The sequence below is a fragment of the Camelus bactrianus genome, chromosome 16 (assembly GCF_048773025.1).
Source record: "Camelus bactrianus isolate YW-2024 breed Bactrian camel chromosome 16, ASM4877302v1, whole genome shotgun sequence".
NCBI lineage: Eukaryota > Metazoa > Chordata > Mammalia > Artiodactyla > Camelidae > Camelus > Camelus bactrianus.
This window is the reverse complement of record NC_133554.1, coordinates 7,841,523-7,864,780: the sequence shown is the minus strand read 5'-3', so window position 1 is coordinate 7,864,780 and position 23,258 is coordinate 7,841,523. Positions and strand designations below refer to the sequence as shown.

Below are 23,258 nucleotides of genomic sequence, written 5' to 3'. Positions count from 1 at the left end.
GATGCTCAGCCTAGGAGTCCCTACGGAGGGATTCAGCCAACAGCCAGCATCTATTGCCAGAAGTGTGTGATGACACAGCCACCAGCTGTCAAGTCACCCCCAGACTTTCAGTTTTTCCACCCAAGGCCCCAAACATAGTAGAGCAGAGATAAAGCATCCCCCCAGTGTCCTGTTAGAATTCCAGACACTGGAAGTCCTGGAGCAGAATAAAATGGTTGCTTTAATGCCACTCAATGATAGATAAGTGGAACAGTGGGGCAGAAAAAAGGGCCTAAGACTTGGCATTTAAGGCCCTGGGTTGACGATGTGGCTGACCTGGCCACTTCCTAACTATGTATGTACATGAGGACACTTCATCAGCCTAAGCTTCAGTCTTCCTACCTGTAAAATGGAGTTAATGGTGACTAAGATGTATGGAGACTGTGCCAGACATCATCCTAAGCATTTTAAGTACTGTATTCATTATCTATAGCTGTGTAACAAATTACCCTAAAACAATAAACCCTTATTATCTCACAGTTTCTGTGGCTCAGAAATTCAGGAGCAGCTCAAATGGGTGGTTCCGGTTCAGGGTTTCTGATGAGGGTGCCATCAAGATGTTGGTCAGGGTTGCAGGAATCTAAGCTTTGACTGGGGCTGGTGGATCAGCTTCCAGGATGGCTCACTCACATGCCTGGCACTTTGGTGTTGGCTTTTGGCAGGAGCGCTCAGCTTCTCGACGTGTGGAGTCTCCGACAGGGCTGCCTGACTGTCCTCATGACATAGTGGTTGGCCTCCTCCAGAGCGAGTGGTCCAAGAGGGGAAGGCAGAAGCCACACTGTCTTTCACGACCTAGCTCAGAAGTCACATGCCATCCTTTTCACAATATCCCATTGATTACACAGATCAGCCCTGTTCATTGTGGGAAGTCACAACAGTGTGAATACAGGGAGGGGAGGTTCACTGGGAGCCGTTTTGGAGACTGGCTACCACACACCTAGATGCAGCTAATTCTCCAATAGCCCCCGAAGGTAAATACTCCCAATAGGCTCATCTTGAAGAGGAGGAAACAGAGGCACAGAAGTGTGAAGTAACTCACTCAGACTGAGAGAATGGTAAGTGATAAAGCTGAGATTCAAACTCAGGCAGTCGGGCTCCAGAAGTGAGGTCTCAGCTCCTGTTCTATAAAGGCCCTCAGCTCCACTCTAAGCCTGAAGGAATATGGTAGATGTAAGAGTGCTTCCACTTTGGAAGGCAAACCATCAGATAGATACAAGGTTGTGTGCTGGTGACTCCGTTAACCAGTGAAGTAAATGCAAATTGGGAAAAGATGGGGCCTCAGGGTCCTGGGAGATGGTGGATGCAACAAGAGGGTTTTACCCAAGGGTCTGGGGAGGGATAACCATGTGGGGCCAGGGAGTGCCACACAGGGAGGGGGCAGGGGTGGGTTCACCAGGACGCTAATGGATTAGGTTTAGATATTCCTATCCCCATCATTCCCAGCAAAGGTGCTCTTGATGTCAAAAATCTCCTTTTTTTCTCACTCTACCCAGATGACTCTGTCCCGTCCATTTGTTCAGCAAAGGTTACAAGCACGTATCATATGAGTCAGGCACTTAGACTGGGCATGGGGGACAGAGCAATGTCCAGGCAAGATGAAGTCATTTTCTACCTGGAGCTTGGAGTCTAGCAGGGGAGACAGACAAGTTACTGGCAAATTCTACCAGAGCAACAAGTGCAATGATGGGAAAACACATGGATCTTGGGGTGCAGGGGAAGAGACCTGACCAGCTGGGAGTAGGCTTCCTGCATGTAGCAAAGCCAGTTTGGGAGAAGGGGGTGGGACGACTTCCAAGCAGAGGGAACAGCTTCAGAAGAGTGGCTCAGAAGAGAGAGACAGCCAGACCACTGAGGTGTTTTGCCCCATTGAGAGGTTGGTGTGGGTCAGGTGGAAAGGGGAGAGCCCAGTGATCTCAGAGATCACAGCAGAAAAGGAAAAGCCAAGGAAGCACAAATGTGATTCCTGCTAGGAGCAGGAATGTTTCTGCACAAGGATGGGCCCCACCCGTCACCCAAACCCAAGGCGGGGGTTGGGGGTTGGCCACCTGGTTGCCCTCTCTGCTTGTCCTCCTGGTTCTCTGCCTTGTGGGGAAAGACTTGGCCCTGCTGGTGTGAATGTGCTCATCCTTCTCGGATGCAGAGCCTGCAGGGCAGGGCAGAGGTTGGGGAAAGGTAGACGAAGGGGGCGGTGCTCCATCTGGGCCTCCAGGTTTAAGTGTTAGCAGGATGCCCCATCTCAGCCTGGAGAAGGTGATCCCGGGGCAGGGGGGGGATGGTCAGACTGTGCTCCCCAACCCCCCATCCTCCTTTATGGGCAAAGGTGGGGATTAGAGAAGCTTCACTCCAAAAGTGCGAAACAAATAGGGAGAAGGGGGAGGGATACAGAGGCCTCTGATTCCCTGGGTTTTATGAGTCAGAGACAAAGGTGAGCCTGAGCTTCTGCCTCTGGTTTTCTGCTGGACCACAGAGGACCTAAGCCAAGAGTGCAATGAATAGCAACTCCTCTCCATCCTACAGCCAAGGCCTAGGAAGGGGCAGCCCCTCTCCCCAGAACCAATGGTCAGGGCCTCTTCCCTGAGCTCCCTGCTTCTTCTCTCTCACCTTTTCCCAGTCTCTTACTAATGCAGGCTGGTTCTATCACTTCCCTGTTTAAAGCCTCTTAGTGGTTACCAGAGCCCTCAGGTAAGGCCCAAGCTCCTGACCATATTCTGCAAGGCCCCTTAGAATTAATCCAATCAGGGCAGGGATCATGTCTCCTTGTTCACCTGGGTCCCCAGAACCTGGCACAGTGAAAGCTTACTGGAAGGATGAATTGATGCCTAGTCTGCCTTCTGCCAGCCTCTGGCTGCATCTGCCTTCATATTTCCCCATGTATTCTACACTCATGTATTCACTCAACTCCCAGAGGACCTCTAGTGCACCCAGATCTGGGAGGACACTGGACATTCAAAGGAAGATCAGGTTTCACAGACTCTTCCTTGAAGATGTTCATGGAGCCATTGTGCTTTCCACCAAGAACATGGATAACACCAGGATGAATCTCAAAATGCACTGAGTGAAAGAAGCCAAGTGCAAATAATAAACACTGTGCGATTCTATTGACAAAAAGGTCAAGAGCAGATAAAACTGATCTATAGGTTTTATTTTTTTTTCTTTAATGTTTTTATTTCTTCCAGCTTGTCTCGTCATTCAGACCATTTTTAAAAATTTTTTTTTTGGTTTATTTATTTTTTGGAAGGGGAGGTAATTAGGTTTATTCATTTATTTATTTTTAATGGAGGCACTGGGGATTGAACCTGGGACCTTGTGTATGCCAAGCACACACTCTACCACTGAGCTATACCCTCCTCCTGATCTATAGGTTTTAGAAATCAGAATAGTAATTGTCTCTGGGGTATGGGATTGACTGAAAATAGGCACAAAGCTACTTTGTGGGATTGTAGAAATGTTCTAGGTCTTTGTATTAATGGATATGTAGAATTGTTGAAATGCATTGAACTGTACAGTTCAATCTGTCCATGTTACTGAATGTAAGTTATACCTCAGTCAAGTACTGTCAGCATAGGAAGTTGTCATATGACTGTAACAATCACAAAAAACCCTCCGTATATGGATTAAACAGCACATCAGACATAATCAAAGAGAGAATCGGTGAACTGGAAGACAGAGCTGAAGAGATTACCCAGATTACACTATGAATGCACTATGAAGACACAAAGAATAGAAAATATGGGAGAGAGTTTAAAAGATATGGAGGATCAAGTGAAAAGCTCTACCATAGTTCAACTCAGAGTCCCCAAAGGAGAGAACACAAGGAAAGGAGGAAAAAAAAGAATATTTGAAGAGTTACTGGCTGAAAATTTTTCAAAACTAGTGAAAGATATGAATTCAGAGACACAGGAAATACAACACATTGAGCAGAATAAATAGAAAGAAATCCATACCTAGACTCTCTGTACTAGAACTACAAAACACCAGTGGTACCTTAAACTCAGGGAGAAAAGACAGATCACTTACAAGGAATAACAACCAGACTGAGTAGACTTCCTCATAACCAATATACATTGCGCCTATTCTATGCCTACACTGTCCCAGGTACCAAGAACACAAGGATGAGCAAGATAGATCCAGCCCCTACCTGAACCACTCAGAAGCTCTGTCTCTGTCCCCAGCTCCCCCTACACACAAGACTTCCCACATGGCCCACCCTGGGGAGTTCCCCATAGGCCCTATTTAGGGGCAGCACATTGGAATGGGAAAAGGCCATTCAGAGCTGGGCAAGGGCAATGGCTTCAATCTTAGCCTCCGTCTAGGCTGGGGGCTGGCTTCCTGCAGCTCCATCAACACCTCTGCTGTGGCAACATTCCAAAGCCCGGGGCACCAGGCCTCTTTCCTCTATCAGAGTGCCAGGAAGCTCTCCCCACCCCCCCTCAGGGGCATGGACTATGTCCTACTTCGCCTTGTATTCCCGGGGCCTGGGCAAGATGTCTCTACCAGGTGCTTATTCATTTAAGGGGTGGGGACCTAGTTGAGGGGTGGAGGATTGGTTAGACGGGACAAGGGGGCAGGACACCGAGGAGGAAAGGGTTGAAAGTTCTTTGGAAAAGTCTGGAAAGAGGATGTGAAGGTGGGAAGAGGATGGGAAGGACAGGGGAAGGGAGGCTTTTTAGGGTCTGGCCTGGCGGAGGGTCGGCCTGCCAGGCGCTCTCACCTTGTCCACCAGGGGACCCGGGCCAAGCCTCCAGGTCCCGCCCTCCGCGGCCTCGGTCCCGCCCTTCCCGGGATTTAGTCCCGGCAGCCTGGGCGGTTCCCCAGCCACCGCTTCCGCCTTCGCCAGGTGAGGGTCGGGGAAAGTAGGAGAGCTGGGGGCCCCGGGGGCCCGGGGTGGCGGGGCATCCGTCGCCTGGGGCGCGTCGGCGGGTGCTGGGCCTCCCTTCCCCACTCCTTCCCTTCCACGGCCGCGTTTCGTCGGGTCCCCTGTTTGGTGCTTTCCCCTTCTCACCTGGCAACAGGTCCCCGGTCTCCCAGGGTCCTGGGCTTCCTCCTGCCCGGCCCCTGCACGTGCCCAGTTCCCAGCCACCTCTGAGCGTCCATCTGGACCCAGCTGGGGTCCTCTGCTGCCTCCCGGCTTAACTAAGTGGGGGAAGGGAGGGGGGCCAGGAGAGTGTAAGGGAGAGTGTATGTGCTGGCAGCCAGCATTCAGAGGACCTAGAGCCTTATTTAATAAAGATTGGTGGAGTTACCTTGGAGCCAGGTTAGCGCGAGTGACGCAGGTGTGCCGACCAGGCTCTGTACCTGGAGCTGAACTCAGGTGGGTGTGGAAGGGGCCGTGCACCTGGCAGCCTGGGTGCCTCTGAGCAGTACCTGAGCTTAATCAGCCATCGCAAATGCTGGATTTGATTTCAAATGTTGCTGCCTTGGGTGGAGAAGAGGCAATGATCCTGGGCATCTCTGGGCAGAGGGGGCAGTCTGCCGGCATAACTCAGGTGCGTGTGGACAACGTACCTTGATGTCTTGTGTGATGTGTGTGTTTGTGGACGTTGGTGTCTCAGATGTGTGGGGCGGTGTATCTCGGAGGCAGTGAACTCAACATGTGTCAGGTACGTGTGTGAGGAGTACGTGGCAGGGAGCCTGGTGTCCAATGGCAGCGTAAACTGGAATGCCTCAGCTTTGAGAGGCTGTGTATCTGGGTGTCCCAGGCATCTTTTGCATCCTACCTATAGGCCTGTGTGTGTGCGCGTGCCTGTGTGGTATTGTTAGTGGATCTGGGCATCTCTGGAGTGTTATGAGGGGGGTCAGAATGCCACAGATGTACGTCAGTGGGTGTGCACAAGGGTGCACCTCAGGTCTAAAAGGCTGTGAACCTGGGTGGCCTAGGGGTACAGGTGGTGTGCCGTGATATCTGAAAGTGAGCAGGGCCACACACCTGAAGTCTGTGCACTGCTGAAAGTCTGAGGTGTGAGAACATCTTCCTGGGGTTTGTGTGTCTGAGGGGCAGGATTCCTGGCTGTCTCTGATGCATCCCTCCCTCTGTACCTGAGCTTTTCTGAGGGTGGAGCTGGCAACCGTGTCTCCAGTGCTTGAGTGTCTCAGGTACCCACCTGGGCTATGTGTCTGGAGGTCAGGGCATCACCAGAGGGGTTCCTTCTACAGACATGCTCCCTGAGGCAGGCTCCCTATGGCTGCTGCGGCTGCTCCGGGACATCCAGCTGGCCCAGTTTTACCGACCCATCCTTGAAGAGCTTAATGTTACTCGGCCAGAGCACTTCGATTTTGTAAGACCCGAGGATCTGGACGGCATTGGCATGGGCCGGCCTGGTGAGAGTCCCGTGCCCTGAGGCCCTGGCTCTCCCCTTCCGCAGCCTGTTAGTTGCTACCCTGCCCCCCTCCCACCCACCAGCCCTCTTCTTGCTTGTAAAACTCTTGCATCCTGCCCACCCCCTCCCCGCCCTCCCCCGCCCACAGCCCTCTGATTCTGGCTTCCCCTAGCCCAACGCAGACTGGCTGAAGCTCTGAAGAGGCACCGTTCAGGGCTCAAGTCTAAGAACTGGGTCTACAAGGTGTGTGTTTTGGGGTGCAGGTGAGAGGCTTAACGGGCCAGCTCAGGCCTGGGCAGAGGAAGGTATGCAGGGTTCTGCACACTTGATTTCCCACCCCTGTTTCAGATCCTTGGGGGTTTTGCCTCCGGGCAGAAGGAGACCACCTCACCCTCAGGCAGCCTTCTATCCCTCCCTGAGCCAGATGGGGGACTCAAGTGCCTGATCCCAGACAGTGCTGTGTGCAGAGGGGAGCTTCTGGGCTCCGGCTGCTTTGGTGTGGTGCACCGAGGGCTGTGGACACTGCCCAGCGGCCAGACTGTGAGTGTCCAGGGAGCCTACTTCATTCTGGGTACTAGGGCCAGCTGCCTCCTATGTTCTGTGTGCCCTCTCTGCTCTGGCCTTGGCTTAACTATTCCCTAGAGTGCCTGATGGTGCTTCCATTCATCCCCAGGTCCCAGTGGCTGTCAAGTCTCTCCGGGTGGGTCCTGAAGGCCCAGAGGGCAGCGAGCTAGGGGACTTCTTGCGAGAGGTGTCCGTCATGATGAACTTGGAGCACCCACATGTGCTTCGTCTGCATGGCCTGGTACTGGGCCAGCCGCTGCAGATGGTGAGCAGACCCCAACGCCGACTCCTGGGGCAGTCGCGAGGCTGAAGTGCCACTGGAGGGTGAGCACCAGGTTCTCCTGGGGCCTCACCACTGCTCACACGGCTGTGCTCCCGCAGGTGACGGAGCTGGCGCCCTTGGGCTCCCTGCACGCGCGCCTGACCGCCCCACCCCCCACGCCCCCACTGCCCGTGGCCCTGCTCTGCCTCTTCCTGCGGCAGTTGGCAGGGGCCATGGTGTACCTGGGGGCCCGCGGGCTGGTGCACCGAGACCTCGCTACGCGCAACCTGCTGCTGGCTTCACCGCGCACGATCAAGGTGGCTGACTTCGGGCTGGTGCGGCCGCTGAGCGGCGCCCGGGGCCGCTACGTCATGGGAGGGCCCCGCCGCATCCCCTTTGCCTGGTAAGGGCCGGGGCGAGGGGGCGGATCTGGAGCTCAGGATTTAAAGTGGTGCGGGGGGGCTGGTCCTCCGAGGGGGCTGGGGATAGAGGAGTCGTCGGGTCTGGAAGGGCTGGGAGAGGAGGAGCACTAGGGGGCTTACCCAGGGGCAGGTGGTAGCTCCCAGGGCACACAGCCCGCACACATCGGGCCCCCTTCGGCTCCGCTTCCGCAGGTGTGCGCCCGAGAGCCTGCGCCAGGGGGCCTTCTCTTCCGCCTCGGACGTGTGGATGTTTGGGGTGACGCTGTGGGAGATGTTCTCTGGGGGCGAGGAGCCGTGGGCCAGGGTCCCACCGTACCTCATCCTGCAGCGGCTGGAGAAGGACCGAGCCCGCCTGCCTAGGCCTCCCCTCTGCTCCAGGGCCCTCTACGCCCTTGCCTTGCGCTGCTGGGCCCCCCACCCTGCCGACCGGCCCACCTTTTCCGACCTAGAGGGGCTGCTCCAAGAGGTGGGAACTCCTGCCTCCCCAGATACAATCAGTCTGTCTTCCTTTCAGTCTGTCTCCCAGGATTCCATGCACAAGAGTAACAGATACAAGACTCCCGAGCTGGGGTCTGGGACCTGGCTCTGAACAAATCAGATTCATTCTCCGCCTGCAGGGCGTTCAGAGTTCCCGGAGAGGAGTTGGGGTCTATTGGATGCAAGCTGAAGGGCTGGGGCAGAGAAGGGGGAGCCCGGAGCCCAGAGCAGTAGGAGACAGGAAAGGTTCCGCGTGGGAGGGGGAAGTACCCTAACTGAGGTGGCAGAGGCACCTTAGGGGTGAGCGGAGGAGGAACTTGTAAGACATGGTGAATAATCAGCGCTAACACCTAGGGCACTTGATCTGTGTGAGATACTGTGCTAAGTGCTTTACTGCTTCAGCTGTATTCTTATGCACATTCACTCATTTAATCCTCACAACAACCCAACTCGATTTTAGAGAGGGGGCAGTTAAGACACTGAGAGTTTAAGTGATTTGCATAAAATCACACAGGAAGTGGAGGCCTGGAGTTTGAACCAGTCACTCTGACTTCAGAGCTGTGCCCTAAATCACTAGGTACTCTGCTGTTAAAGGAGTTTAGTCTTTACTCTGCAGGCACCTGGGAGCCATGGAAGGGTTTTGAGCAGGGGAGTAACAAGCCACCTTTACATGTTATAGCACTCTGGCTTGCTGCAAGAATGGATTAGAGGGGTGACACTGAAGATGGGAAGACCAGGTAGGCCACAGTGGCTATGAAGCAGAAGTGAGATGCAAAGGCTTGGATGAGGGTCAAAGCAGTAGTGCTAGAGAGAAGAGGAAATTTTCCAGAGGTGCTTGGGAGGCAGATCTAATGAGCCTGGGTGAGGAGTAAAAGCAGTGTACAGGGTGACTCTCCCCTTGGTCCCCCTAGGTAGAGACAGGGCCCCTCTTTGTTGCTCCCTGAGTCCTGGGCTGTGCCCAGCTTGGCATGGAATCCAGGTCTGCCTCTTCCACTAGATTACAATTGGGGGACAGGGACCATCCCTCCTTGGGCCCAGGACAGAGGATACGGTACGGGTTTGATTGGTGGGTGCATAAGCAGTCCCTTCTCTGCTCCTGTGATATTACCCTTCTAACTCAGGCCACCCTTTCCTCCTGAATCTGCAGGCCTGGCCTCCTGAGGGACGTTGTGTGAGGGATGTCACAGAGCCAGGTGCCCTGAGAATGGAGCCTGGTGACCCCATCACTGTCATCGAGGGCAGGTGAGGGGCCTCACGCCTGCCACCCAACCCTGGAGGACTCCCTCCCTACCTTCCTGACCCTAGTCCCATCTCTGCCTCTCCCACTCTCCTTGAACCCTGATCCTCTGCCTCATCTCCTCTTCTCCCCACAGTCCTGGCCTCCCTGCTGGAGCCCCCACTGGCCCATAGAGCCCTTTTGTTTTAGGAAGATAAAGGCTTCCCTTCCACCAGGCAGATGCAGCTCCAAGGCACAGCTTGTGAGCTGAATGTGGGCCGGAGCCCAGCCCCAACTCTCCCCTGTCACTCCCACCCCTTCACCCGCGCCTCTTCCCACAGCCCCGACTCCACAACCTGGAAGGGCCAGAATGGCCGCACCCTCAAAGTGGGCAACTTCCCAGCCTCGGCAGTGACGCTGGTAGACTTGGGGGGCTCGCCAGCCACCCGTCCAGTCCTCAGAGGCTCCCCTGCCCGGGGAGAGAGACATCAGGGAAACACAGATGGGTGAGGACCTGGGGCAGAGTGGGGGGCAGAGCTGAGCTGGGGACAGCAACTTTTCTGGTAAGGGAAGCCTGGGGAGGGGAATTGGGTAAAGCTGGAGGGGAGGCTGGACTTGCCTTCCAGCTGAGCTTCCACTCTGGGTCTCAGCCTGCCTGGAAGCCCCAGAGATTCTTTGGGGAGGAGACACTGCTATATGGGGTAGGGGTGTGGGGTGTGTGGAGAATCAACTGGAACTCTCTTCAACAGAGCGAAGGCAAAGCTTCGGGATCCCCCTCCAGCCCGGGGTCAGAGAAGGAACGTGGCCCTGCAGAGGACGAAAGGTGGGCGTGGCAGTGGGGACTGGGCCTCCAGGGTCTCTGAGGAGGTCAAGGACAACCCTCCAACAGCGCCCCCTGCTCTGAAGCCTTGCCTCTGCTTGTGTGATTTCCCCGCCTATGGTTTCCCTCCCCACATTCTGCCTGCGGACACCCCGGCTCTACTTTGGACAGCACCTCCCCACTGCAGCCCCTGGCAGTTCTTTGGGCCCTCAGCTACCTAGGCCCAGGCACACCTGTCTTATTGTCCCCCCCAACACGAAGACCACCCCGAGGACAGCACAGATGGACAGAGAACGGGAAGATGGCAGCTGGACTTCCTCTCAAGTGGTTTCTTTCTCAAATGTGCAGGCATTTCCAAGAGTCTGGAGTCAGTTCTGTCCCTGGGCCCCCGCCCCACAGGAGGTGGGTCGAGCCCCCCCGAACTTCGACATGCCAGAACTGCGCACCAGGGACCCCCGGGCCTGTCATCCCGCCCTCCTGTTGCTGCCAGCTCTTCTCAGCCCAGCCAGCCTTCCAGGGAGCAGCCTCCCTGGTCCAGAAGAGAACCCCCCCACAGTCACGCTATAGGAGTGCCTGGGGCCAGCAAAGCCACCATCCCTTCTGGGGGACCCTTGCCTGACCCCGAGTTGCAGAGGAGGATTATGGAGGTGAGGTCTCCCTGGAGTGTCCTGGTGTCCAGAAGGGGCTACAGGATGGAGGTGGGAGGAGGGGCCTAAGTGAGGCTTTGTCCCTGCAGGTGGAGCTGAGTGTGCACGGAGTCACCCACCAGGAGTGCCAGCTGGCTCTAAGAGCCACTAGGGGAGACGTGGTTTCTGCCATCCGGAATCTGAAGGTAAAGTCAGACCCTTCTCTCGGGCTCCTGCCTCTCGCGCCCCAGCCGGCTGGCAGTCGGCTGCCCTTCCTCCCACCTCCACAGGTGGACCAGCTCTTCTACCTCAGCAGCTGGTCCAGAGCCGAGTGCCGACGCATCCTGGAGCGTTACCAGTGGGACCTCTCAGCTGCCAGTCGCTATGTCCTGGCCCGGCCCTGAGCTCTGCTCCCTTGGGCATGGACACCAGATGGACTGAGGGCCTGGCCACGTGGGACCAAGCAGAACCGGCACAAGGCCCTGACGGTATTTTCCCACCTGGGGAGAGCCTGCTGATGGCAGATGCAGGAAGCGCCCAGGATCGGGCACTGGTGAGCGTCTCCTCACCCTGCCCCTCGGTCTCTGAGGGCACAAGCCCCCTTGGCCAGGTCATAGAAGGATGCGGTCCACTCTGCCCACCACATTCCCAACTGAGAGGAGGGCTTGGAGGAACAGAGCTGCTACCCTTCATACCCACAGGAAGCTGCTATTGCTACAGAGAATGAGCAAGTGGCCACATCGGGCCATGGGAACAGCCATCCTGAACTGCCATTAGCTGCCACCCTGGGCTCTGTGGGAGCAGCCATCTTGGATGATGGGAACAGGATGACTTGGGGCATGTGGCCTCAACTACCTTAGCTTGGTTTGGGGCCATCATGGATGATGAAGGTTGCTCTCTTAGACTCAAGGACACGTGGTCCTGGCAGCTTGGACTATGAGATGGGCCAGCTCCCTCCCAGCCCAGCTGTCATATTTCCCTTTCTTTCTTCCCACACAGACTATTTCTTCTACCCTCTCCCATCACATACATCTTCCAATGTCCAAAAAGTTACAAAGTTTATATGAATATAACATACAAAGATGCAGCCTCCTTCCTAGGGCAGGGGAAGGGAGGGGTGGTTCAGTAAGGCACAGGAAGTTGCAGCAAGCACCAGCTGTGGGAGGAAGTTGGCCCTGGGCCCTAGGCCCTACGACTGTTGGTGGGGAGGTAGGGATCCCCTCAGAGTGCCATGGTCTGGGGCCGAACTAATTGCCAAGCTGATGCGGGGAAGGGGGCATGGCTGCCGTATTTGGTGCTGCTTAACCTTCCCCACCCCAGCCCTGTCATAGAGCCCCAGAGCCCTGCATTCCAGAGGCCTTGCCTGGAGCAGAGGCTCGGGAAGGAAGTGGGAGGCAGTGGGTAGGGAAAGTTCAGAAGCCGACATGCCTGTGTGCTGAGGGACGGCTGGACGCTGGTGGGAGGCAGCAGGGAAGGGCTCGCATACATACGCTTCTATAGGGGCCACAAGTGAAGGAGGCCAGGGGACTAGGGGAGGAATGGGCCACCACGCCCCCAGCCTCTCGGGCACCCCTGTCTCTTCCCTGAAGCGTACATGGAGGAAAGGGACTGCCTCCGAGGAGGGGTCGGGGCAGGCGACCATCTTGAATTCTGGTTGATTTGATGGTCTCCTCACCCTGAGGTGGCCTCTAACTGGTGACGGCAGAGGGCCCATCGCCTCCTCGCTTCTCGAAGAACATGTAGTCCTGAGGGGAGGGCACTATGAGCAAGGGATGTGGCTGAGCCAGCCTGGCTCAACTATTACAACCCAGGTCTGGAACCGCAATGCCCCGTAAAGTCTGTCTCTAACCCTCTCCCAGTAAGAGGCCAAGAAGCGCACAAGCCTCCGAGTGAGAGCAGAGGGGCAGCAGGAAGGAGAGGTGGGGGCAACCGACTCACAATGAGGAACGTGGCTCCCAGCAGCACAGCCTTCACCCTCACGTCCAGGTCCAGCGGGAACTGCAGGCCAAAGTCATCTGCATCCGTGAGGGCTTCTTGAAGCAGCCCCCCCCACTGCTTGCTGATGCGGCCCACACTGCGGGATTCATCGGGAGTCTTCACCTGTCAGGAGAGAGGGAGGGAGGGAGGGAGGAAGGACCCAACTAGGAAGGATGTGCCTGATCTCACCTGCCTCTGGTCTCACTCCCACAGTCACGGTGGACGAACTGTGAGGGCTCTGCACTTAGCGAACCCCCCCAAAGCCTTGGGTTTCCATCCGACATCTGGGGAAACTGAGGGGCCTGAGGTCACACTGTGAGCACAGAGCAAAAATCAGGATGCAGGCTCTAATCTGTTGGTCCTGAAAGGCCACACGTGACGAGTAAACATCAGTGGTGGGAGAAATGGAAGCATGGTACAGTCCAGTCTCCTTAGTGGATGGCCAGCTGCTAGGTTTGTTTTGGTTACTGAAGTCCTGGCTGCCCACAGTTGGTACAGTTTGGGCCCTGCACAGAGGAGCCTAGCCAAGTGCACAAGGGAAGCTCCTAAATGCCTGGCTTCACCTACCAGCCGGCCAGGCTGCTGGAAGGCTGAGTCTGCCCAAAGGGGTCCCTGTCCTCTCATCTGCAAGATAGGGAGGGCCCTGTCCAGCACTGCATGCAAGCCTCCTTTAGGGTAGATCCAAGCCATCTAGTTGGGGGAAGGGGCAGCAGAAAGTGGCCTCTCTGGGACCAGCAGCAATAGGCCCCACCAATGTGGGTGGTAATTCAGGGTGACTCTCAGGTCTTTCTCCTATGCTCATTACCCAGTGGCTAGAGCTAGAGCGATGTCCTTCCCATCCCCTTCCCCAACAGTCCTACAGCTCTGGAGCACTTCCTGCAGACCAGGCCCAGGCTGGGCAGGGCCTTTCCCAGCCAGCCCTGCCATCCCAAGACTACAGCCCCAAATGTGGACCATTCATAATTATGTAAAAGGGAGACTGGCCTGATAACTGTGCAATCTACATATTCCCATCCAGAGGTCGCCCCTGTATCTCTTTCCCAACCAGTTCCCATCACAGAACTTTCCCCCCAGCTACCAAGATAACTCAGTTTTTAAAAGTAACCTTAGGTAGGGCACCTCATCAGAAACCTTGGAGAGTCTGCTGGATTCTACCAGTTGTCTCTCCCTTATCTACACAGGTAATTATCCCTCAAAGTACTCAAGTGCCTTTGTCTTCTAGAAAGGAAGGTGTTTCCCAGGCCGTACCCTGAAATGGTCACCACCTGGGTTCTCCAGGCTCCAGGTTGGTGACTGGAATGCATGGTAAGGAAGATTTCGCCTGGATTCCAGGCTGGCAGGTGGGGTGATCATTTGGACTTCTAGGCTGGCAGGGCAAGCCACAGGATGTTAACAAGTTAAATTAGTGCTTACTCCAGGGCCTGGGCTCACAGAATCATGCACTGAAGCCACATGGGCCCAGCCCATGGAACACTCAATTATCATCCTTCACCCTAAATCTAGCCCCGCCTTAGATACCTTTCTCCTTCAACACAGCACTTCAGATTAACAATCAGCATTGGCTCTTAAGATGCAGCCCTCTTTGCTAAATTTTTGTAAGACCGTGGGCCATCATATTTCTGAATAGAGGAAAATTGGAAATGTGGTAGGCATCACAGTGGATTTGGATTGATGAAATCTTGACCATCTTGTTGGCCATCCTGCCTCTTGGATCATCTTGGTTTTACAAAGGTCCCAGGAATCTCCCATTTGTCCTGATACCTCAAAGTTGGTATCTGTGCCACAGCCACAGGTCCAGCAGGGCCCCACCACTCGCAGGACAGTCTGGCGATCAGCATCCTGGATGGAGAACTTGGGGATGAAGGGGTGCCAGGTCTGTAGAACGTGGCCAATGGTGGTGCCAGGTGGAGCCTGTACTTCCATCTGCAGTGGGAGGCAGACAAGATTACTGCCCAGCTGGGGCACCTGGCCCAAACTCTCACCAGTCTAGTTCTATCACCTGACCCCCTCACAAGACCTTCCATCCCCTTCATTCAACCACATGTCACTCTTCTTACTATTCTTCCCATCCCACCAGCCCACTACCTCCCACCAGAGGCATGCCTCATCCCGTGTCTCATCCCAGGTCCTGCCCCCTACCTAAGTTTCTCCCTGGTCCCATCCCTCCCCGCCCACCTCCTGGAGGCCACACGGACAGCAGCTGCAGCCACAGTGGAGGGGGCGGATCAGGCGCAGCACCTCTCGGTCCCCGGGGTCCACCAGGCGGACACGCAGGGGCCGGCGGGCTCCACAGCACAGACGAGCGCAGCAGTTGCTTTCCTCTGCCGCCTGACCCAGAGGCTGTCCAGCCCCTGAGCGCAGTTCGTACCGGTTACAAGTCTCCCGGCCCAGGAGCGCTGCCAAAGGGTGACACGCTGAGGCTTGGGCACCAGCGCCTGCGCAAGAGCCCAATATCTGCCCCCAACACGAGGCCCAGTCTACTCCTCCTTCCACTCACTTTCCACCCGCTCAGCCTTCTGGTGAATCAAGATCTGATCAATCTGGAAAGAGAGTAGGGACCCGTGCAGATGTCAGCTGGCCGGCCTGGATGCCTGGGTCCCCTCCCCATCACTCCTTTCCCTCCCTCCCACTCACCTGCACCAGGAATTCGAGGCCAAAAGGCACTCCTGGCAGTGGCAAGAAGGGGGTAGCCGGCCCCGGGGCCCCAGGGGCGGGTGAGGGGAAGACAGCGAAGCCAGGCGCAGGGGCTGGCACGTGGGCGGGCACTGGCGCCTGCCCCAGCCCGGGCCCAGGATGCAGCGCCGGCTCCGGGTACCCAGCGGTCACAGGATAGGGAGGTGGGGGCGAAGGGGCGTAGCCTTTTGGGGGCAAGTAGCCTGTAGGGGGACAGGAGTAGGTTAGAAGGAGCCCCCGACCTCGTCTCTTTACCCCTTAGCCCACGGGCCGCGAGGCTGAGGGGGAAATGTGGTGGGAAGAGACTGAGAAAGATGGGGCGGGGGAGCAGGGCGGTGGCTTCCTGGGAGGAAGGGAGGGGCCCCACACAGCCAGTCCGAGCACATTCCCGGAGGATGCGTCCGACACCGGGCTCCCAAGTCTGTGGGGGGATAACGGAGACCCTCGGGCTTGGACCCACTTACCTGCCATGGGAAAAGGGCGAGGGTTCGTGGGATGTCGGTGTCCCAGAGGCTTAGTTCTAGAAGTGGAGGCAAGCTCGGAGACAGCCAGACAGACACAGAGACAGACACAAAGACGGACAGGCAAACGCGGAGAGGCAGCTGCGCCCAGCGCCAGCCCAGGGTCTCTAGGGCGGCGCGTCTGACTCGGGGAGAAACCGAAAGTGTCAGGTGGCAGGGCGGGGGCCCTGGGACCCTGGATTCCCTCAGGGGCCCCAGAACCGCCCCCTCCCTTTGTTCTCCCATTTTCCGCGGATGTGGCTGTTGGCAGACGGCAGGACAGATGGACCCGCGGTCAGACCGACGGCCCGACCTCGAGGGAGGTCTCCGAACCCCTCTGTGCCCCCAGCTCACCTGAAGACCCTAGAATAGCCCGGGTGCCCAGCACTTGGCTGCTCACGGGAGCTAGTGGAGGCGGGCCCAGGGGCTGACTCCGCCCCCGACCCGTCCAGGCCCCGCCCCTCCCGGCCTAAGTGTCGAGCTTGCGCAGAAAGAATGCCGGTTCTCCTGTGGGGCCTCGGACCCCAGGCCACCGACTCTTCGGCTTAGCTGGCGTGTCCACCCCTTCCGCTCGGATGCAGAAGCCGAGAGGAAGCTCGCCTGGGGAGGGCAGCCAGGTGAGACCAAGCCCTGCGACCCCCGCCAGGTCTGAGGGCGCAGAGCGCTCAGTGCCCCTGGGTGGGAACCAGGGCCGCTTGCGCGGCGCTGGACCCCAGGCTCCTCCTCCCGAGGGCGGTTCGGGCCTCGCTGACGCAGCGGAACACCCTGCACACTCACCCACTGGCTTCTAGGACTGGCTCCTGGCTCCCTTTCTGCCTCCCTGGGGCTACCTCGCCAGTCTCCTCTCCCTGACGCAATGACCCACACAGACATCTTGCAATTACAGTACTTCCTACAAGCGCCCCGAGCCACACAGGGGACAGGCTGCCAGTGTCAATAATGAGTGTGCGGGAGGTGAGGCTCAGGGGGGCTAGAAGAGGCAGCGCGGTCAGCAGGAAAGGCTTCCAAGAAGAGTCGTTTCACTCGCTTTGTCTGGGTTCTGAGCCGAGGCCCGCAGGTGTGAGGAAGTCCTGAGCCTTAGGGGCTGAGTGACAAAAGATGAGTTTAGAGAGGGAGTCCAGTCCGCGTGCACAGAGGGCCTTGTGGAAGCTGGGATTTGGGCTCAAGGGCAGAAGGGAGCCCAGTGAAAGATTTTCAGACAGGGAGGTCAAATGTTTTAGGAAAACCATTTAAACCGCTTGGCAGAGAACAACAGAGGCACCCAGGCTGAGTTGTTGGCAGTAGTCTAGGGGAGAGGATATCTGTGAAAGGGTGGATGGAAGGAAGTGGCAGACTTTGGAGATATTGAGACAATAATATAGAACTTGTTTAGGAGGTGAGATGTGGAGATGAGGAGTCCAGGATGACCCCAGGTGCCTGTCTAGTAACCAGGCAAATGGAGATCTCACACATCAAGATGAACTTGGAGAGAAGCACATTTGGCGGCTCCTTTGTCCTGATGTCCATATTCCTCTGGGCTGGTCCCACAGCTTCAGTCATCATCTGCTTCAAACCCAAGTGTCTCACCTCTCCCCTGGTATCGCTTAGTGCCTCTGATTCTACCTGGCTCAAACCATGAGCCAGCCACTACCAAAACAGACAAATACACAGAAGTTCAATTATTCAACAGAGATTTAGTCAGACAGCATTTAAGGTAATAGGTGTATATAGCTGTTTTTTAAGAAATTAACAAAAACTCCCGATTAGTGGAGAAGAGACAGACAATATACAAAAAATACACCAGAAGTCAGACAGTGACAAGTACTATAAAGAAAAATAGAACAGGATAAGAAGGATAGAGAATGGTGGGCAGGAGTTGCAGTTTTGAAGAGGGTGGACGAGGAAGGCATCACCAAGAAGCCCATGGTTGAGCAAAAGACCTAAAGGGGGTTAAGGATTAAGCCATGCAGGCTTCTAGGTGTTTCAGGCAGTGGGAACAAGGGCAAAGGCCCTGAGGTAGAAGTGTGCCTTGTTTGTTCGATGAACCAAAAGGCCAATGAAGTTGGAGTGGAATGAACAAGGGGGACTGAAGAGAAGTCACTGGAGGCCAGATCACATACGGTCCTGTAGATCATTGTCTTAGATTCTGAGTGAAATGGGAAGTGTTGGAGGGTTTGGCCAGAGACGTATGAGATTTACATACTGAAACAGTGGTCCTCAATTGTGGCCACAAGTTAGAATCATCTGGGGTGCTTTAAAAATACCTCTGCCTGAGCTACACTTCACATCAATTAAGTTAGAATATCTGGGGTGAGGTGCAGACACAGGAACTTTTTGAGAATTCCCCAGCATATTTTAAATTGCAGTTAAGGCTGAGGATGACTGTGTTAGAAGGCTCTCTCTCTCTCTCTCTCTCTCTCTCTCTCTCTCTCTCTCTCTCTCTCTCTCTCTCTCTCTCTCTCTCTCTCTCTCTCTCTCTCTCTCTCTCTCTCTCTCTCTCTCTCTCTCTCTCTCTCTCTCTCTCTCTCTGGCTGTTTTGTTGAGTAGGCTGTATGTAGGCAAGGGCAAAAGGAAGTTCTTGCAAAAAGCTAGATGATATATGATGGTGGTGTGGACCAGGTGCTAGCGTACTAGCAATGGAGGTGGTGAGAAATGGTCAGTTTGCAGTTAGGTATTTGAGCCAATAGGACTTGATGATGGCTTGGATATAGGCTGTGAGGAAAAGGGAAGTCAAAGTTGACTCAAGCTTGGCCCAGGAGACCCTTCACTCTTATTGTTTGGTCATTTCCTGCCTGCCCACTACATCCTGAGCTCCAGGCACTCCTGTTCTCCCTCTTGACGAGTCACCATTATGATCTTGTCCCTTTTTCCTGGTGAACTATGCATGCTGAAAACCCAGCAAATGGACCAAAGTCTTAAGCAGTCTCCAAAGGCAAAACAAGCCCACTTCAGTATCTACTTGTAACAGTAAACACATTGTATCAAATTGTATTTTAAAGGGCCTGTCTTCACTGCTGAAATCTGAGTTTCCTGGTTTGTACAAAAAGGAAAGAATTTAGCTTTGGGATCTGGACAGAAGAGGGTTTGAATCACAGCTTCCTCAGGCCCTAGCTGTATGATACAGAACAAGTTCACCTCTCTTAGCTTCACTTGCCACTAACTTGCACAACTGCTGAGAAGACTGAACACAGTGCAGAGTAATAATAGGACCAATTATCAAGTGGGCCTTATTTATCTTGGTTCCTTAAGAGTCCAGCCCACTGGCAGGACCAAAGCAAAGGTATTAGGGATACTTTACATGGACGGTGGTTCCAGGTGTCATGGTCTCCTCCACCTGGAGGTTCCCTGCGCCCCAGACACTGCCTGAGATGAAGGATGGACATTCTGCAGCACTGGACTGGGAGGTACAAGCCTGGGGGTCATGGTGGCTCTGTCACTAGCTCTCTGGGCTGCTCTGGAGGTCCCCTCTGAGGCCTTACTTTACTTATCTTTAAAACTAAAAACTACTGTGATCCTCTACTAATACACCTCAAGTCATGCCTCCTCCCTGGATATAAATGCTTCAGTGGCTCCCCATTGCCCTCAGAAGAGAGTCCAACCTCTTGGCACAAGGCACTTCACCCTTTGGCCCCTTCTGTCCTCATCTTTCTCTACTGACCCTCTCACGATCTTCAAGCCAGCCACCAGGAATTCTTTCAGGCCTCAAATGCACTGGGCTCTCTCTTGCTTCCAAAGCTCTCACTTTGTTCTGGAACACACCCCTCTCCCTCCTCACTACCAAACTCCTGCAGGTCTCCACTGAATGCTGCTACACTGTGCTGCTACAGGGATCTGGAGCTCAGTAGGGACTAGGATGGGAGATACATTCTGGATTAAAAAGAATGCAGATTGGCATTAAGATTTTGGGGCCAAATTAGCTTACCTACAAATCCCCTCACTCAGAAAAATGGTTTCTTTTGAATGCATACCTTCAGAAAAATTAAATATGCAGCCCCAGCATGCTATACAGCTATCCACATGTTTATAAAACATCCACAAAAATAGAAATTTTAAAAGGTGAAACAAAACATGTACACATAGTTTTTTTTTTTTTTCCATTAAAATTTGGAAACCATTGATTTAAACTGGGTAGACGAGAAGCTGGCAAAGCAGCCAGAGACAGGGAAGACCAGCAGACTGGTGTCAGGGAAGGAACAGGATGTTTGAGGACAGTGTGGCCAACTGTGTCAAATGCTGCAGAGGCTGAGGAGGATGAGACTGAAAGTCATCCACTGGGTCTGGCAACCAGGAAGTCCTAGTGATTCATGGGATCCTTCCAAGGCATTTAGGGGGAAGAGATGGGATGGAAGAGTAAACTTGAGGCCAGATCTCTCTCCCAAGAGTGGGTTGCAGAGTAAACTTGAGGCCAGACCTCTCTCCCAAGCTCAGATATCTCCCTGAGCTCCCCCAACTACCTGCTTAGTGCCTCCGCTGGGATGTCTCTCAGGTCAGAAGCAACATGTCCAAAACTGACCTGATCTGCCCCTGCCTTCAGTGTTACAGCACCTCCAGCCGACCAGCTGTGTAAACCAGGAATCGCCCTTTCATCCACCTGTTATAGCTAATCCATCAGCAAGTCCTAACAGCACAGTCTTCAAAATATATTCTGAATTGGACCTTTTTTCACTACCTCTTTCACCCTCAGCTAAGCCACATCATCATCTCACGCCTGGACCTGTTCAGTGGCCTCCTGACTGGTCTCCCTGTTGCCATCCTTGCTGTCCTAATTGGTTCTCCAGATTTTTTAAACATATAAATCAGATCCTAGCACTGTCTCTTTAAACCTTTCAGTGACTTACTACTGCACTGCAAATAAAGTCCATCACTGCCTGCAAGGCTGACCCTGGCCATCAGGGACCCCCCTCATCACTACATGTCAGCCACATGGCTTTTGCTCTCTCTCTCCAACTCACCCAATTCTCTCCTGCCTCAAGGATTTCAAACTGCCCCATTTCGGCCTGTTTTACCAGGTATTCTTTCCGCCTAGAATACACGTCCCTTCCACTCTGCCCATGGTTAGTTCTGGCTTCAATAGGACCTCCTCTGTGAGGCCTTCCCATCTAATGAGGCACACTCTCTGCTGCTCCATTTTTCCAGCCTCCCTTTCCTTTCCCTTCAAGCACATAGCACAACTCACAGTGGTATATTTGTGTTTAGTTGTCTGTTTCCACTACAAGATGGGAAATTCCACAAGGGAAAGGATGGTGTCTGTCTTGCTCACAGTTTATTTCCCTTGTAATATCTGTCTGTCTGATACATGACCAACATTTGATGAGCACTGGCTTAATAAATATTGCCCCCTAAGGACCGTCCGGTTCTCTGCTGTGGGTGCTACTCCAGCCTGTCTTGCTACCGTTTCTCACTCCTTTTCTGTCTAACTCAGAAACTCATGTGGACTGATGGGCTCATGTAGCTGCAAACCTCTCCCCTCCCACTACTGTCTCTTTCTTCACTATGTGTCAGTCACACAACAGAGCTCTTTTTAAGGATCATCTCAAACACTGTGAAGTATTTTCTGACCCCAATGCATGATGTTCTGTCCCTGCTGTGAACCCCAAAGTATTCTGTAACTAATGACACTCCTCCTGTCCTGCCTTGCCTTACCCCTGACTTCTAGAGTAAGTAGGTGCTCAATAAATATGTGAAATGACAGGGCTGAAAACCTCTACCCTACAGTAATCTAGTATTAATGCTAGTGAGCATCAGAAGCACAGAATGAACTTATTAAAATATAGATTCCCAGGCCCCGGAGAGGGCCTCAGTAAGAATCTGCATTATTTCAAGCATTCTTTACGACCCTAATGCCCATCTGTTTAAGAACCTCATAACAGGTTAAGTTGAAGTGAACAGACTCCCACCCAGAACCAAATCTTCCTGACTCAGTCTTAGGAAAGGGAAGGAGCTCAAAGTCTGACAATTCCTACCCTTTCTCCTTCAAGAGGTTAGATAAAAAAAGACTCTAAAGTTCTTTATTTGCCTTTCCCTTTTAATCCCTTCCCTCATCTGATCCTAAATAAAGTATCCAGCAATTAAACACAAGGAAGCTCAAAGAGCCAAGGCAAGCCACCCCAAGAGTAACAGGCTCCCTCCCACAGGGGCCAAAGTCTGGAAGCTGGGGTCTCCACTCAGAGCCTGGTAGTAGAAGCTGGTGCAGAATAAGGTAGTTCCAGAAGCTAGCAGTAACCCGGCCTGAAGGAGATAACAAGACAGAATGCAGGCTAGTAAGAACAGGGCAGGTAGAGGGCGTGAGTAGGGCTTGGTCAGGGTTAGGGGTGGGGGAGGGGGAGATTACCCAGAGGGGCTTTCTGCACAGGGGCACCCCTAACAGGGCCAGGCTGTGTAAGAAGTGGTGTTTGTTGGTCTTGTCAAAGAGCTGTAAGAAAAAGAGAAATGGGGGGACTTCCTAAGCAACGCAGGATCCCGAGGGTACACATCGGACAAGAAGAGTCCGTCCTCCAACCCTACCTCTCAAGTCCCAGCTTGCCGCTCCCTCAGGTACCCAGGCCTCAGACTTCCAGCCCTTGACGTACCAAAGACCTGCCCTCCACCCCTCCCCTCCTTCCCTCAGGGATCCCTGACTTCGTGCCCTCATAGGCCCGGAAGTCGAGGAGCCCCAGCGCAGTTACTTCACCTCCTTCCCGTAGGCATCCGGAAACTGGGCTCCTGTGGAAAGGACAAAAGCAAAGGTTACGGTCCTAGCACCGGCCTCGACGGCCCCAATCCCAGGGGGACCCAGGGGGACAGAGGCGAGAAAAGGCGCCCCCAAGGGGCTTCTGATTGGTGGAAACACGCACCAGGTCGTTCTGGGAACCAAACGGACCCGGCTGCGGGACATAAAAAGGTTTAGGGATCCGTGGGCTGTCTGGTCAACGCGAGGACCGACACTTTCCATAGATTCCGTCTCTGCATCAGACCCCAAAGGTCGCCCCCAACCCAACACAATCCCAGCTCCGTCCCCAGGCCCCTAACCGTGCGCCCCGTAGGAGGACAAGCCTAAGGCCCCGGCTCCGGACAAGGCGCCCAAGCGGCGAAAAGCAGCCCCCGGTCCCGCCATGGCTGTGGATGGTCACGCGCAGGACGAACACCGCCCAGGCCACCCAAGAGGCCAGCCAATCCCTATATCCCATGCAAATACGGTCCACAGGTGCCCAATCCAGGCCATGTTCATTTCAGCGTCCGGGTCCTCACCCGGGTACTTGAGCCTTTGTAAAACCTCTGTTGAGTGGCGAAGACGTCTGGCGGGCGGAGAAACTAGAACCAATTAGGAGCGGAGAAGAGAAGCAGTAGTGGGGGCGGAGTTGGGGGGGCGGGACTAGAGGATTTGCGTCACGGATTGGCCCACTTTCT

The 23,258-nt window shown here is 54.5% G+C and overlaps 3 protein-coding genes across 4 annotated transcripts; 1 reads left to right on the top strand and 2 right to left on the bottom strand.

The window, feature by feature from the left end:
* The first annotated feature begins 4,723 nt into the window (after nucleotides 1–4,723).
* On the top strand, nucleotides 4,724–11,826 carry TNK1 (tyrosine kinase non receptor 1). Of its 2 annotated transcripts, none has more exons than XM_010965897.3 (13): nucleotides 4,724–4,876; nucleotides 6,193–6,357; nucleotides 6,529–6,599; nucleotides 6,705–6,896; nucleotides 7,030–7,185; nucleotides 7,302–7,585; nucleotides 7,797–8,070; nucleotides 9,229–9,323; nucleotides 9,639–9,803; nucleotides 10,047–10,120; nucleotides 10,466–10,764; nucleotides 10,854–10,949; nucleotides 11,034–11,826. In XM_010965897.3, the coding sequence occupies exons 2-13, from the start codon at nucleotides 6,195–6,197 to the stop codon at nucleotides 11,145–11,147; spliced, it is 1,983 nt and encodes a 660-aa protein (XP_010964199.3). In that variant the 5' UTR covers nucleotides 4,724–4,876; nucleotides 6,193–6,194; the 3' UTR covers nucleotides 11,148–11,826. The 2 variants fall into 2 exon arrangements, with proteins under 2 accessions (XP_010964199.3, XP_074198397.1); XM_074342296.1 differs by lacking the exon at nucleotides 4,724–4,876 and adding an exon at nucleotides 5,166–5,525.
* PLSCR3 (phospholipid scramblase 3) lies at nucleotides 11,785–21,740 on the bottom strand. The gene is made up of 7 exons (XM_045524769.2): nucleotides 15,858–21,740; nucleotides 15,355–15,596; nucleotides 15,218–15,260; nucleotides 14,896–15,116; nucleotides 14,482–14,643; nucleotides 12,682–12,843; nucleotides 11,785–12,488 (listed from the first exon to the last, which is right to left on the bottom strand). Exons 1-7 carry the CDS (start codon nucleotides 15,862–15,864, stop codon nucleotides 12,432–12,434), a joined length of 894 nt encoding a protein of 297 aa, XP_045380725.1. The 5' UTR covers nucleotides 15,865–21,740; the 3' UTR covers nucleotides 11,785–12,431.
* Nucleotides 21,741–21,876: 136 nt separating this feature from the next.
* Nucleotides 21,877–23,035, bottom strand: TMEM256 (transmembrane protein 256). Its single transcript, XM_010965898.3, has 4 exons — nucleotides 22,881–23,035; nucleotides 22,543–22,574; nucleotides 22,204–22,284; nucleotides 21,877–22,100 (listed from the first exon to the last, which is right to left on the bottom strand). Exons 1-4 carry the CDS (start codon nucleotides 22,963–22,965, stop codon nucleotides 21,957–21,959), a joined length of 342 nt encoding a protein of 113 aa, XP_010964200.1. The 5' UTR covers nucleotides 22,966–23,035; the 3' UTR covers nucleotides 21,877–21,956.
* Nucleotides 23,036–23,258: the final 223 nt, after the last annotated feature.